The 16861-nt window shown below is 37.8% G+C and overlaps 1 protein-coding gene across 1 annotated transcript; it reads right to left on the minus strand.

Moving 5' to 3' along the window:
* Positions 1 to 791: 791 nt before the first annotated feature.
* Positions 792 to 11024, minus strand: LOC113534634 (nuclear body protein SP140-like protein). Its single transcript, XM_034301699.2, has 15 exons — positions 10831 to 11024; positions 9929 to 10103; positions 9606 to 9803; positions 9087 to 9167; positions 7807 to 7940; positions 7606 to 7653; positions 7467 to 7509; positions 7006 to 7203; positions 6612 to 6751; positions 6293 to 6355; positions 5380 to 5504; positions 3476 to 3581; positions 3285 to 3359; positions 1469 to 1612; positions 792 to 1117 (listed from the first exon to the last, which is right to left on the minus strand). The coding sequence occupies exons 1-15, from the start codon at positions 11008 to 11010 to the stop codon at positions 1037 to 1039; spliced, it is 1791 nt and encodes a 596-aa protein (XP_034157590.2). The 5' UTR covers positions 11011 to 11024; the 3' UTR covers positions 792 to 1036.
* Between the last annotated feature and the right edge of the window lie 5837 nt (positions 11025 to 16861).

Raw genomic sequence — 16861 nt, forward strand, 5'->3', positions numbered from 1 at the left:
AAAAAAAAAAAAAAGATATATTGTAAATATGTGAATTTATCCCTAATGAGCGAGCCAGTGGCGACGGTGGCAAGGAAAAACTCCCTGAGACGATATGAGGAAGAAACCTTGAGAGGAACCAGACTCATCTGGGTGCAACGGATAGTGCGATTATAAATAAATCCCTTCTATTATTGTGTGTTATATGGACAAATAGTGCAATTGTGCAACCAACAAATTCATCACAGTTTTTGCAAGAAGTCCGGTTGGTTAAAATCTATCCACTGTCCACTGATGGAGTCCTGAGTACGAAGCTGCTCGTGGCAACCGCAGCCCCAAAGCCACTACAGCAATCACAGTCCCAAGCCATTACAGTACAGCCCCCATATGAGATATCCATATGAGCACTATCTTATTAATATCAAGAGAGAGTAAAAGAGGCTGGTGATGGAACAACAATTTATAGCCACTATAACCTAAGTGAGATCAAGACCTAAGTTGTCTCACGGACATTCTGCAACATTAAATGTAACTATAAACGGATAAAAGTAAGCCACCTTAATTGTATTACTATATTGTAAAAGACATTTGGGTGGTTTTCTACTCAAATAATTAAAAATAAAGGAAATAAAATATATACAGAAGTTGAGTTACAAGAATAAGAAATATAAGATATTAAAATATAAATGGTAAAAAAAAACCACATTAAATCATGGAATTGTAAAAGTATATATATATATATATATATATATATATATATATATATATATATATATATATATATGTACATTAATAGGTTATATAATAAAATATAAGTTTTATTCTGGATTTTAAAATTGAAGTATCTGAGGTTCAAATAATAATTGTTCCATAATATAAAGACCTGTATCTTAAAACACTAATAAACAAGGAGGAGGATTACAGAAGATAACAAGTTCACTTAAATAGTCAGATGCTGTCAGAGTAAAACAATTCTGTCCAAGAAAAATTTCATATTATATATTAAAATGTAATATATGACTTTTGATGATAAACGTTCCAGTAAGATACAGAAATGCTACTGGATATTAAAGACGGTGTTAAACTCCTTCTCAAACTTCTTTTCCATTATGGTTCCCATCATGCCATACTTATTATCCTGCAGACACACACACACACACACACACACAGTCATTTTTTTTTACTTGCCAACAATATCATGAAATAATTCCAGTTGTGACCGAAGTACATGAGTAGAAGAAAGCATTATGTCTTAAAGATGGACATGTTTTTAAAATGGTACAATTAACAATGCATGAACTGCGTAAATTTGCTTACTTTTTGGCTCAGTTTAATATATATTGAAGCAACAATATTGATTACACGACAATATATTTTTTAAACAAATTTGCTTCAAATAAGTTAATGTAGGATGAATTTTTTCTTGTCAACATGCAATAAACTAACTAGACATCTATAATTTAATCTTTAATCTGTATTTGCATCGTACCCTGTTAAAAGTATGGCAGTTCTTGAAGATGAGTTTGATGTCATGCACAAACTGTCCCACTTTTCTGTACTTGTCTTTCTGCAGTTTGGTCTTCACTCTGTTTAGCCACATGGGCTTGGGGATCACACTGCTGTATCTCGGCACCTGCGCAAGGACAAGGTGTAACAGAGATTCTGTAAAGTAGCATCATGTCTGTCATGCCATTTCGTATAGTGAGGGACAATCAGGTGTAACGTGGATGAAATGCTCAGACCAAACCAGGATCTAATGAGTGGTTCTTAAAGGGAGATTCAGGGACCACTGGGAGTAACCATGGGGTCAGTAATTTAAAAGTTTTGTTTGTAAATCACAAACCACCATTATTAAAAGGCTTTAATGTAAAATTGAGTTCTTATCCAGTTTGACTGGTCTCAGTCCTGAATAACTAAAAACAAGTAGGCTATAAATAATGCAACGACTACACTATATGGACAAAAGTATTGGGACACCTGACTATTACACCCATATGTGCTTGTTGAACATCTCATTCCAGATTTATTCCCCCCGTGTTTGCTGTTATAATAAGCTCCACTCTTCTGGGAAGCTTTCCACTAGATGTTGGAGCGAGGCTGTGGGGATTTGTGTTCATTCAGCTACAAGAGCATTAGTGAGATCAGGCGCTGATGTTGGTGAGGAGGTCTGGGGTTCAGTCGGTGTTCCAGTTCATCCCAAAGGTGTTCAGTGGGGTTGAGGTCAGGGCTCTGTGCAGGACACTCGAGTTCTTCCACTCCAACCTTCACACACCATGTCTTCATGGAGCTCGCTTTGTGCACAGGGGCATTGTCATGCTGGAACAGGTTTGGACTAGACCTCTTAGTTCCAGTGACAGGAAATTGTAATGCTACAGCACACAAAGACATTCTGTACAATTGTGTGCTTCCAACTTTGTGGCAACAGTTTGGGTAAGAACCACATACGGGTGTGATGGTCAGGTGTCCACATACTTTTGACCATATAGTGTACATCTAATGACAAATAAAAATATGTTCTGTGTGTGGAAGGTTCAGAAATAAAAAGCCACATGGCTCCAATAAATAGCAAAATATTATTGTACACAATTTAATAATGTCCCTAATATTTTAATAGTAGAATTATGTTAATAAATGAAAGGAGCATTCCAGCATAAAACTTCAATTTAATATATTATTTGTCACGGTATGTATTATTCTGTTGCACCATATTGCATTGCTCAGTGTCGGTGTTTTTAACAGAATTCACAGTTGTTTAGCTTCACTACAATACCCAGCATGCAACATGCACTCCCTACTGTGATCAACCAGTCCGGACCTCTGACTGAGACATGTCACTGCGATGTCACTGCGATGTCACTGTGAGCTGATTTGTTTTCTAAAATGTTGTGTTGTGATGTTGGGGGTCAGAGACTGAGAAGTGTTCATAAACACACTGAGTTTTATCGCATACTATCAAGTCGGACACTTTTTCCAAGCCAACAGAAGATGGTTGTGTTTACAGTTTATCATGTGCTGAACTGATTATACCATTCTACTCATTTTCCAACCCTTACCACATAGGACTGAAATAATCATCTTAGAATTGGGTTTGATCTGTGCTGGGGCTAAGCACTTGATTAGTAGCAGCTATATGCACTATAACATAAGATTAATGCCAAACGTAACATTTGTATTCCAAGCGTTAGTAGAATAAACACTGTGGTGAAACTAATTTAGCACTTCCTATGGGAAGTAAAATGAATAATGAGTAAATCATAGAAAGTGGGTTGAAATTTGAATGTGGTGCATTAAGAAGAAATTCTTACACTTTTGGTAGGATCATCAGTAAACACACGCTGTTTATCCGCCTTATACAAACGCAACAGCAAATACTGACAGCGCTGATGAAGGAACAAACACAAATGATTAGAAACACAACTTGGTGTACCATCTGTATGTATGTATGTATGTATGTATGTATGTATGTATGTGCATGTGTGTGCGTGTGTGTGTGTACCATGATGTTTCCAGAAACAGGACTGCTCAAAGCACCTTCCCTGCTCATGTGAATCCACAAACTCTGGTTAGTCTTTAACACACAGAAAGTACACATCCAATTATCCCTGTAGACACACACACACACACACACACACAAACAACTAAAATGAAAACCAAAATTCTACAAGGCCTATATTTTCAATTTCCTTAACTGAGTAACTGAACTCTTGCAGTGCTGTAGCAATATTATATCATTTAATGTTGTCTTCTTTGAATATGAAGGAAGCCAAAGTGAAAACTGTGATATTGGGTTGCATGAAATAACAATATTATTGTCCCTACATGATATTAGATTGCAGCAATATCCAGTTGCGATAGGAGGGCTGCAAAAACACTCGAGTACGCTAGTATGAGTTACCACAGAAAATATGGAGCATCCTCTTCCTCCAGTATCATATGCTGTGAACGCAAAGCTATCATGGGCTCTCTCACTTTCTATCAAGGTAAATGTTTTGAGTTAATTCATTTTAATTGCTGAACTTTTTAGTAGCGACTCGTCCACGGGGCAGGTGGGGCAGAGCTCCACCATATTCTTTACATCAGCCATTCAACAAATATTAATCTTCATAATGTCATCGTTCACTAATCCATACAAATTACCTCTTTTGAGTGAACAGCGATTTAAAAAATACTGCTATTTGACAGATACACTATATGGTCAAAGGTTTGTGGACACCTGACCATCACAAAGTTGGAAGCACAAAGTTGGAAGCACACAGTTGTATAGAATGTCTTTGTGTGCTGTAGCTTTACAATTTCCTGTCACTGGAACTAAGAGGCCCAAACCTGTTCCAGCATGACAATGTCCCTGTGCACAAAGCGAGCTCCATGAAGACATGGTGTGTGAAGGTTGGAGTGGAAGAACTCGAGTGTCCTGCACAGAGCCCTGACCTCAACCCCACTGAACACCTTTGGGATGAACTGGAACACCAACTGAACCCCAGACCTCCTCACCAACATCAGTGTCTGACCTCACTAATGCTCTTGTAGCTGAATGAACACAAATCCCCACAGCCACGCTCCAACATCTAGTGGAAAGCTTCCCAGAAGAGTGGAGCTTATTATAACAGCAAAGGGGGAATAAATCTGCAATGGGATGTTCAACAAGCACATATGGGTGTAATAGTCAGGTGTCCCAATACTTTTGTCCATATAGTGTATAAGCTAATGTTCCATTCATTTTCTCACCTTTCTACATTTAGCTTCATAAGGTCCCTGGAGGGCTAGTGGTTAGGCCTCAGCACTCTCACTGCCCCGGCCCGGGGTTGATTCCCGGCCAGGGAACCAACACCAGCCACTGGGGTTGTACACAACAGTGCACTCCCAGTGCTGGTCCCAAGACCAAATACAATTGGGGGGTTGAAGGAGCTCTAATAGAGGCATGTTGGGGCAGGACTCACACTATGAACATTTTCAATGGAGGAGGAGCAGTGGATAGGGCTTGGGTTAGTGTAAAAATACTCCAAGTATTTTTTATACTCCAAGATCTTGTTTTATAGCAAATAATCAAAATTAAATTAAAAGTGAAGAGGCTGGGAAAAAGAAGAAAAATGTAGGATTCAGGTTTTTTTGTGTGTTTTTTGAGATGTAGTTCAGCTAGAAGATTTGCTGAAATCTGGCAGCCCTGGGTAACGATATTAGCTCTTCTGTGTGAGCCTCACACACTGCGATGAGAAACACCTGTTGTATTAAACGCAGGCGAACGACAAGCTGCAGTAACAAGACAGTATACTGGAGTACAGGTTATAAGTCAAGTGTGACAGCCATTGCCCCACCAAAATCTATGGCCACGAGCCACTGCTCTTCTTAGCAAACAGCTAAATAAATTAAAAACCACAAGCACAAGTTTCTTCTCTTTCTCACCCAAGGTTGTCTTCCTGTAGAGTTGGTAAGTGGCAGCGATGGTGAAAAGCTCGTGGACAGTGGTCACAACACACCAGATTTCCCACAGAGTCACAAATGTAGCACACATCATCATTATCCTGATCCTGCAGGTTCAGAAAATGAAGAAAATTGAGTCATTAAATGTTTATATGCATTATGCAGGGCCTTGCATAAAAATTCTCCCCCATATGAACACACTGTAAACCTGGAATTGCTTGATTTAAACAATATGTCTAAAGGTTAAGTAAACAAAAAAGCAGTCATTTGTTTGTTACATAAGTACAGTGAATACTTCTGCTTTTTTCTTTGGGACAATACTGGATTGTACCAGTTTTGGCTGCCATTAAAGCTGCAAGTGTTCTGGGAGCTGTATCATTCAGCTTTTTATCCAGTTATAATAATAATAATAATAATAATAATAATAATAATAATAATAATAAATGCCTAAACTAATATAATTGAGTTAAACCAGTCTAATCCAACTCAAACGGTAACAGATGCCCTACAGTTGCACCTTTGGTTATACTCCAAGGCTCAATCCTGATCTCAAAGGTAGGAAAATTGGTATTGAATTGATGACACTTGTAGTAATTCACTAATGAACAAATAAATCATACAAAACACTATGAAGTATTTATAGTATAAGTGAAATAATGTCCACTAAACAAATTTTCTAATTTTCTAATTTCTAATCTTAGTCTCAGAGCTCTGCCTAATATCTGTGTTTAGAAACTTGGAGGTTGCAGTCTAAGTGCTGTTCATACACTGGCTACTGACTGGAAAAAACAACCTTTGAACACTGTGACACTGATCAAGTCACTGGTAAAAAATTTTCAAGGGTGTGATGAGTAATTTCCTCATATAAGAATGGTGTCATGGGTTTAAGACTCACCTTAGTGTTGGGACAGCATAGACGACAGGGGCACACCAGTGAATGGCTACGCAGGATCTTCTTCTGCAAACAGAACATAGGCAAGAAGATACGATATACTTTTCTATAAAAAGTTTCTCTGTATCTAATCTGTCTAGCTACACAGACCTGTTTAAAATCAGAAAAAGAGTGAGGAAAGATCTAGCTGAATACAAAATACAGTGACTTTCTCTGAGCTATACATACAATGAATGGTAGGAGCTATAATATCCTCAAGCTGTGTCTGTAAATATAATTGATATTTTACTCTCACATTACACATCGCACACTCTCACATTACCTTCACCAGGTAGTTAAGGGTTTTGCCGTGACACAGTATGTCTTTCTTCCAGTGTCCGTCTGTCAGAGTTAACTCCTGCCTTACGAACTCCTCAGGAGTGAACCAGCGCTCCTCTGTGCGGATGCTCTTACTGCGTGACCCTGTAGCACAAACGAATACGTCTGGAAACACACTAACACACTGATCATTTACATATTTTTGTCATATTGTCCCGTCATGCACTATTCTATCATGCATGCACTCTAATTGTGCACTTTATTGCATATTCTGCCATACTGAGCACATACTGCAGTCTTACTGTGTACTGTAATTCACATATTACAGGTGTTACAGTTATATTCTGCATTGTCATAATGTGTATTGTTTCCCAGACTTAGCTCTGATTACCACCTACCTGCAAATCTGCTTTTATATAAAAACCCACTGACAGAACCACAGCTGACCGGTAAAGCAAAAGCCTGAAATTCAGTCTCGCTGTCTTCTTCCTCTTCTTCTTCCTCTTCTTCCTCTTCTTCCTCTTCCCTGTCCTCTTCTTCTATCCACTCTTCATGTTCTTCACTGGATTCATCTGTCTCTACACTGGATACTGACTCTACCAGGCAGCATTGGAGCAACACATGGAAACACAAAAACACAAAAAGTAATGGTCAAAAACAACAACAAGGTTCCGGGACACGGAGAGACAATCACAGAAAGATAAATGTATCAAAAATGACCATCAGTTTGCATTTATTTTCTATATTCTATGCTTAAAAAAGTTCTTATGGTGACAATTTTTTGTTATAGTAAAAGCAAGAACTTTCTCCAAGTAAACGATAAAAAAGAGACTGTAAATAAGGGCCTGTGTATACTAACGAGGGCTGGAGCTTTCCACACAGCTAAAAGAAACTGTCTTTCTCTGCAATAAGAAAAAAAAAAGATATTTCACTGAATAAAAGCATAACAAAATATTTAAAGCATGATACAAGTGGAAAAGACTAAATAGGCACATCACCTTCTGATCATAGCTTCTGTAAGTGTGTGGACACTGCAAATAACCCTCCTTCCAAAAAAAGAAAAATAGGACAAAAAGGAAGGATCTTAACATTAATTTTTAATACTGGAATAAGTTCATGTGCGTCAGTGCAGTATACTGTATGACCACCCTTTTAGTGTACAATATTTCATCCTAGTGACCGTCAAAGAGTAGCTTTACCTTTATGAGCTTCTGCAGTGTTGTGTTTTGGCAGCGGATGGTAACTTTCCAGTTCCTGCTATTTCCCCTTCCTGAAAATCTCTCAAAGTCACATGGAGTGAACCAGAGGTCCTGGGACAAAATACACTTGCCTCCTAAAGGAACAAAACTTTATTTAAATTCCAATTTTAAAAAAATGAACTATACAAGCAAATTCTTTGTGACAATACTCAACTTTATTTCTGTAGGAGAATGAAGAGTATGACTACATGGCTTTGTTCATACATGTCTACTCACTGATTGATAATAATTTGTTAAAAACATAACAGTCTTAGTTTTTGGCCCTTCAAGGACTCAGAAATAACGATGCAAGTTACAACGGGTTCCCATGGTTTAGGAATTCCTTAGGAAAGTTTTCTTTCAGCAGGGTAATAAATAAGGTTACAACCTGGGTTGCCTGTGAAGTACTGTGAAATGTACAGTAAGCAACTGTAAAACATATTTTTCGTAAAGTACTGTAATATCTTACATAGTGTAAAATAACACGTCCAGTACCTTTGGCTGAACTGAAGGTTAAGGTCTTGCTCAAGGACCCAACCATGACAGTGCTGGGATTTGATTCAACCACATCTACCACTGAATTAACTCCACCAAAAGATTGCATTGAATCAACGCAAGTTTGTTGAGCTATTTGTGGTGTCACAGCTGTTAAGGCTTTGATTTGCCGATTAGAGGGATGTGCATTCAAACCCCAGCACTGCCATGGTGGGGTCCTGGAGCAAGACCTTAACCTTCAGTTCAGCTGTATTCTGCATCAGCCAAATGAGCAAATGTATTGGATTATGTGTTATTTTATACTATGTAAGATATTACAGTATTTTACTGTAAATTATTTTACAGTTGTTTACTGTAACTTTTACAGTACTTTACATATAACCCAGGTTGCTGTTAAATTACTGTAAAATTTATAGTATTTTTTTTTTACAGTGTATGTTCCAGATTTCCTCATCCCACATTTTACAGTACTGATGATGACTATTTTCATAACAACCACTATGGTGTCAAAAAATTATTGCATTTACATCTATACACTTCTAAATGGCACTATTTCCTTAATTTATCATTTATGTTGCATTTTTGTAATTTTGCTGTTTATCATTCAACAAGGGAGACAAAAAAAATAAATAATAATAAACCAAAAACTGCCAAGATATTTCCGCAGTTTGACTGATTGGACTGATCATATTTCCGTTACTTTTTTACGTGGCATTAAAGAAATGTTGGATCAAATGAAGGTGTACCTTTAGCAAGCTTGTCGGGATACAATCTGCCTTCTTTATCTCCACAGGTAACAGCAAGCACTCCACTCTTTAACGGTAGGGCTAAGAGGAAGAATGTCATGTCACTGCTGGCTTCTGCATTAAAACTCCATTTCCCAGAATGCCCCACCACAGCACAGCCTGTAATCAACTCCATTTACCAGTCAACTTCACCTTTTAAATAACCTGACATGCAAACAATCTTGGCCTGTTGCACTGTTCATGGTGTACATTGTGTTTTGGATTGTCTGCCTGGTTTTTAAATAAAACCTGCCCCTGCATCCAGCTTCACCATTTCTGTGATATGCTGTAAGTACCAGTAAAAGAGCAAGTGTGTTGTTTAACATTGTTAAAATGTCTCAGTGTCTATCCTCCAGGCAGTTGAACTTTTAACCATCCATTTTCTAAACTTATCATTCTGTGACACTCCAATTATTGCCCCTATACTGAGTTAAAGTACTTTTAAACCATAAATTAAACAGCACATTTCCACTAACTCACACAAAGTGGGCTTCATGGCTGGTTTCTTCTGGCTGGACGCAGAGGAAGGGCCTGGTTCCTCTTCATCTGTCTCTTCACCACTTTTCTTTCTCTTTGTTGCACCCTTCTTTTGCTCTTGCTTCTTTTCCTTTCTCTCAACTTCCTTACTCCTGCTTGGTTTCTCTGCACTGGGAAGCTTTTCATAGTTCCTAAAGGAATCTAAAACAAAAGACCCTATGTCCTTTAAGATAGTATTCAGAATGAACAAAAAAGCACTCACTTAACTACAACAGAGATATAACATAAAAATTAGCACAGAAAGGTGAAGAAATGGAGTGACTGACCATCAAGGAGGCTGTTTCGGAGCAAGCGGAGATTGGGATATTTCTGCAGGATGTGATCCTGAAACACACAACTCCAAAACTGTTTCACTCTCTGTCCTTGTTCATTCTCCAGCCAGTCCAAAATCTCATACACACCATTCTGCCTTCTCTCCTCACTTCTCATCTTTATTACCTTCTGCAGAGAGTGTGTGTGTGTTTGTGTATGTGTGGAGAGAGAGAGAGAGAGAGAGAGAGAACACAGGACCCCTATTTATCAGTGGTGTGCACATGTGTAAGTAAAGGCACAGGTACAGGCACAATGTGGGACTTATTAAAATGAACATTTGCTTAGATATGTGTGTATAGTTAGGCCCAGCTTTGATCAAGCGTACCCAAATAAATGCTTTCAACATTAAATCTTAAAGTGCCTTCAGAAGATGAATTTAGTTTTATTAATCTCAAAGATTTTCATTGCACAACTCACAAAGAAGCACATCTTACTTACTACCTCCACTTTACTAATCAAAATAGAAATATTTACTTCAGGAAAAGGTGTCTTTTGTTTGCGCATTTCCTGGTGGCATTAAGAAAATAGTCCTGAGTCCTGACACCAGGCTGCCATAGAGCTTCTGCTCTACTGGATTAACTACCTGCTGGAGACTTTCCCCTCAGTGCACAACTAAAATGAACAGCTTTTCCTCAAAGCACTGACAGTGGAGGGGGGGTTAAGCGCAATCACATGCTCTCATGCACTTACATTGTACTAGAAACGCGAGTACAATGTTTTCAGTTTCACTTACTGTCAGTGATGTCACCTGATACCAGTAAGACAATAAAAACACTGATCAAACAGTAACATCGACAGGCTGGACATGTCACACCTATCAGTTTGTAAAGTTGTTGTAAAGTTTTTGCTGTCTTGCCTGGTAGAGATCCTCAGGGACCAGGTTGTGGTCTCGGAGCTGGGTGAGGAAGGTGTGTGGTTCCTCCATGCAGGAGATCTCTGTCTTCTTGTAGTGTAAAAAACTGATCAACTCCTCATGAGTTAGAAAATCCAGTGGATCCATGCTGTTTATCCAGTTACTCTGTACAACATTAGACATACTACAATAATGGATAGTAGTGTACCAGTTAAGCAAAATGCACAACAGCAACAACAACAACAACAACAACAACAACAACAAATCCCCAGCTGATTAAGTGTATATTTAATGTAAACTTTGGCTACCTGACAAAACAAATCATTTCTTCTTAATATCAGACTCTACCTTCTTGATCCTGAGTCAGACTGAGTTGTGTCGACTGAGGATTTGCTGTGGTGAGAGAGAGAGAGAGAGATCTGATGAGTTGCATCACTGAAAGTTAACCTGTGGTAGAGAAATGCGTCACTTGGGCATGAAAGCCACACCCTAGTAACCTGAAGACAAAATGAAAGGAAATGTTCTCATAATAAACTAACATTTCAATTTATTAAAATCCTAAATAATTTAAAATATATCTAGTTAAAACTATATATTTTATATATTTTAATTATGTTTATATGTTTTGCCAACCTACAATAGAATAGAGTTAGTAAAATAGATAAAATAAGATAAGTTGCCTCAGTCACCTCGGGCTTATAGGGATAATTTTGTCTAACATCTAGGACTGTTTGCATGTTTTTGTTTCTGTTTGCATGTTTTTTGTTTCTTATGTTCTGTAAAGCTGCTTTGAGACAATGTTCATTGTTAAAAGCGATATACAAATAAAATAAAATTGAATTGAATTGAATAAGATAAGATAAATTTTATTGATCCCACAGTGGGGAAATTCACTTATCACAGCAGCTCACAGACAGTTAAAGTGCAGATATTAAAGACTAGCGATAGGAAGGTAACATGCAGTCTCAAAAGTCTCCATACACAGGGGAAATTAACACTTTTTTAGCAAAATGTCTTCCAAAAATTTTCATACTTAGTTATTATATATAATATACATAATATTATATAATTTTTTTTCAGACAGCCGTTAAGAATGCCTTTGAGAAAGAAGAACGTATTGAAATCATTCTCACGGCTGGATCAGGATGCTGTCACATGGTTGAAATGGACATGTAATTATACGCATCACGCTACCCAGGTGAGTTTGCGTTTAGTTTGAGCAAGCTGTGGGTTTTTTTTTTTTGGTCTCAACAAGGTGTATTGGTTTTTAGCGGTTTTCATCGCCATGGTAAGAGATCCATCCATTCATCTTCTACACCGCTTATCCTACACAGTTGTGTTTGAGTCCCTCAGTTGTCCTCAGTGTGAAAAGATGGATCAGCATCATATAGCTGCTGTTGGAAAGGGGTCAAATATGCAGAAGATGCTGGAAAACCAAAGAATGTGCAGGACCTGGAGGATTTTTCTGAAGAACAGTGGGCAGTTTAACTGCTCAGGACAAACAAGGGACTCATGCACAACTATCACAAAACATAAAAACAGTCGTTCATCATCCAGGTAACACACACAGTATAAAGAATCAAGTGTATGTCAACTTTTGAACTGGTTCATCTGTGTAAAGCCGCTCCTGATTCAGGATAAAGAGGAAGTTACTGACTCAGAACAGAAATGCAATCTCCTATCTTTGGGAGATTGCAAATTCGAATCCTGACTGTGACAGCCATTCGTGGTTAAAAGTCTATGGATCAAAATTGGCCATGCTGTCAGGGTGGGAGGGATGGCATTACTGTGCCTCCCATCAATCAGAGTGACACTAGCGAATCTTATGTATATGGAAGATAGCAGATAGCGCTTGTTCTCTGAGGGTGTTACATTACCCTGTGATGCAGCATGAGCAGCAGTTCAAAAAGATGTGGTTGGCTGGAGGCTGAAGATGTGGTTGTCTTGGAAGAACTTGAGAAGAAATTGAGACCCTTGTATTGAAATATATGATATGCTGCACCCCTAAAATTTGCATCTCACCTGGTTACAAGTTTTGCAGTTGTCAAAGATGAGAATGATGTCACACAAACTCTGCCACTTTTTTCTACTCCTTGTTCTGCTCTTCATTTTTTCTTAATTCTTTATACTGTCTCTATACACATTTAATGAGAGGTCCTGTATAACAGGATTAGATGTAATCATGGTTCTAATCCATTTTCGTGTGTCAAATAGAAAATGTGAATTAATTGCAGGTAGGAATTACCAGCAAATGGCTATTAACCATTTAAAGCCCTTAGACTTTCACTGATGTATAGAGATGGATTATGGATTAAATTTATGTAAATGTGTGGGAATTTTAGAATTGGCAATGTCTGTGCCGAAACCCAGTAATCTTTTTTTTTTTTTTTCGTAGGTATCGCTCTTCTGACATTTTTTAATTTTCTTAGTATTTATTAAAATGAACATTTACTTAAATATGTATGTATACTGTGGCAGTGCTTTCAGCACCAAATACCTGTGCAAATGCTTTCAACATTTCAACATTAAAAGTTGAAATGCCATCAGAAGATAAATTTAGTTTTATTGATCCCGAAAGTTTCATTAAGCAATGCACAATGCAGGATCAAGGATTAAAAAGACATAAACATATTAAAAAGCACAGCGTAATGGGCCTTACCCATGTTACTAATCAAAATAGAAATATTTACTTCAGGAAATTTGTCTTTTGTCTGCACATTTCCTGGTGGCATTAAGAAAAAAGTCCTGAGTCCTTTCTTTACATTCACACTAGGCTGCCATAGAGCTTCTGTTCTACTGGAGTAACTACCTGCTGGAGACTTTCCCCTCAGTGCACAACTGAAAGGAACAGCATTTCCTCAAGGCACTGACACTGAAGGCTTCTTTCATAAATGAAATACACAAAATAAAATGCAAATATAATGCATGAGTGGAGGTGAGTAGGAGGAATTATGTGCAGTCTCGCGTGTTAGCACGTACATTATTTGCCTACTATAATTTCCCTTGCAACTGCACTGATCAAACATTAACATCCACACACAGAACAAATAAATGTATTGATAATGAGGTTGTGGTCTTGGAGCTGGTGGAGGAAGGTGTGCGGTTCCTCAATGCAAGAAATCTCTGTGTTCTTGCAGTGAAAAAACTAATCAACTCCTCCTTCGTTAGAAAACCCAACGGATCCACCCAATTGCTGTTTTATCTGTTTCTGTACAACATTTTTACGAGTCATTACATGTACATCAATGTATAGCAAGTCACAACTTCAGCAAAATGCCCAACAAAATGTCCGTTGCACCAACTAATTAATTAATGTGTATATTTAATGTAAATTTCAGCTACCTGCCAAATAAAATAAAATCGTTACTTCTAAATGTCAGACTCTACCTCCGAGATCCTGAATTGGACTGAGTGGACGACAAATCATGAAAGAGAGAGCTCTTTATCTAATGTGACTGAAAGTTAACCTGTGGGAGAGAAAAGGTCAGAATTTGTTTATGGCACCTTCACCTTGGTTTTGTATCGAAAGCAAGAAAACGAAAGACAACAAAATGAAAACAAAATTAAAGAAATTGTTCTTACAATAAAATATCATAATCACTTGAAAAAAAGTCCTAAATAATTTGTATCTTTAATAATGTGTACAGGTTTTTTCAACCTACAATAGAAAAGCATTAGTAGAATAAGTGAAAAGCAATATAAAACAGAATATAGCATTGATGGAATCTTATAAAATAACACCTTAGTGAAATAGAATAGAAGAGAATATACAACAGTCAATTCCAGTCCACTAATTTGATTGGATGAGCGCAGTTCCAAGAGTGCTTATATAGAAAGTATATTCAACACGTCAACAATTTTTTTACTAAACATGTTTCCAATGCAGCTATTCACATGAAATGTAGATAATAAAACTACACAGGTAAAGAAATCATAATATTCCAATCCATTAAAAAAGTTATGTTCAATAAACTGGAATGACACAGAAAAAAAGGTATTAAACATGTTAACTGAAATTTATTTAATACTTGGTGGAGAAGCCTTTGTTTGCATTGACAGCTTCAAGATGCTTCCTGTATGAAACACCTAATCTCTTACATTGTTCAGGTGGGATTGTGGCCCATTCTTCTACACAGACTTTAAGCCTTTTATTGGGTTTAAGTCTGGTGATTGACTGGGCCATTCCAACACCTTTATGTTCTTCCTATGGAACCAGCTGAGAGTCTCCTTTGCAATATGTTTTGGATCGCTGTCCTGCTGGAAGGTCCACTCGCGACTCATCCTCATTGTCCTGGTGAATGGCAACAGATTCTTCTCAAGTGTTTTGCAGTACATGACTCTATTCACCTTCCCTTCGATAATTTGGATTCTGACGATGCCATGAAAAGAGAAACAGCTGCATACCATGATGCTTCCACTTCCAAATTTCACTGTAGCTGTGCTATTTTTAGGGTCATATGCACAACAATTTCTCCTCCAAACATGGCGTGTTATATTGTTGCCGAAAAAGTTTGATTTTTGTCTCGTCTGACCACATTACATTCTCCCAGTAATCTACAGGCTTCTCCAAATGTTCTGTCGCAAACTTCAAACACCTTCACCATGTCTTTTCTTCAGTAGTGGAGTCTTCCGTGGTGATCGTGAATGGAGACCATGATGGTGGAGTCCACTGCCTATTGTTTTCTCTGTGATGACTATTATATTACATTTTATTTATAAAGCACTTTACATTTTAAAGAAAATCTCAAAGTGCTACAAAAAACAGCAGTTAAAACCAGCTGCCAACTGAGATTAGCACAGAAATTTAAACTATATTAAAACACTTTTTAAAAAGGTACGTTTTTAAACCCCTTTTAAAACCATCAGTCATTTGTGGAGCCCTCAGATGTTCAGGGAGGGCGTTCCACAGGCGAGGAGCAGCGGCGCAAAAGGCTCGATCCCCAATGGTGCGGGTCTTAGTCCTAGGGGGGAGGAGACGATGAGTGTTTGTGGAGTGGAGGGGACGTGCTGAAATCTGTGGGGTGAGGAGTTCTTTAAGGTAAGTGGGGGCGTTGCCATAGATGCACTGATGTGTGAGGAGGGAGACCTTGTATTCAATCCGGGTGGAAATGGGAAGCCAGTGTAATGATTGAAGAATTGGTGTGATGTGTTCGTATTTACGCACTCTCATCAGGATCCTAGCGGCACTATTCTGTATGTGCTGGACTATTGACTATACCTGCTACTTCTAGGTCTTTCTGAAGCTCTTTTCGAGTAATCTTTGGCTCTAACTTTCTGACTATGCATTCAGAAATTCAGCTCCTGTGCGTAGCTGGTTGATGGTCAAGTGATGTTTCTAGCACTTGGAACATTTCGGAGTTGAGAAATCTGACAGGTTTTGGGAGCGCTCTTTACCTCTACCCATCATGAGATGTTTCTTGCATGACAGCTTGGTGACAAATGATTCGTTTCCTCGCATTCAAAGAGTGGAAGTACTAACCTACTGACATGCACTAACCCAGCTGATTCTAATTAGCACAGGCAGGAGAACTAACTAGTGCAATCAGCTGGTTCTTCTTACTGTGTACCATATGTTTTTTCCAGTGTCATTCCACTTTACTGCACATAACTTTTATTATGGATTGGAAGTTTATTATGGTTTGGAGTTAATACCAATATCCAGTCTACATTTCATGTAAATAGGTGCATTGGAAATATTTTTTATTTAAAAAATTGTTTAACATGATGAATACTTATTTCCTCCAATGCATTTATTATAAGTGCACTGAAATTTTTCACCGTGTGCGTTACTTCGCTTGTCTTTGTTCACCACATAAAATTAAAATTTTAGCTATAGTTAGAAACAGTTACTACAGTAGCGTTAGTGATGTCATCAGTGGACAGTGATACTTTTTTCATGAATATATATTTTGACTTAAAATATGAAATATTTTAGATATTAAATATTATTATATTAAATATTAATATCAGATGATGAAAAGGAAGAAGAGATGCCAATTTCACTGGAAGCACCTTTAATGGGAACGTACAAATC

The sequence above is a fragment of the Pangasianodon hypophthalmus genome, chromosome 29 (assembly GCF_027358585.1).
Source record: "Pangasianodon hypophthalmus isolate fPanHyp1 chromosome 29, fPanHyp1.pri, whole genome shotgun sequence".
NCBI classification, from domain to species: Eukaryota; Metazoa; Chordata; class Actinopteri; order Siluriformes; family Pangasiidae; genus Pangasianodon; species Pangasianodon hypophthalmus.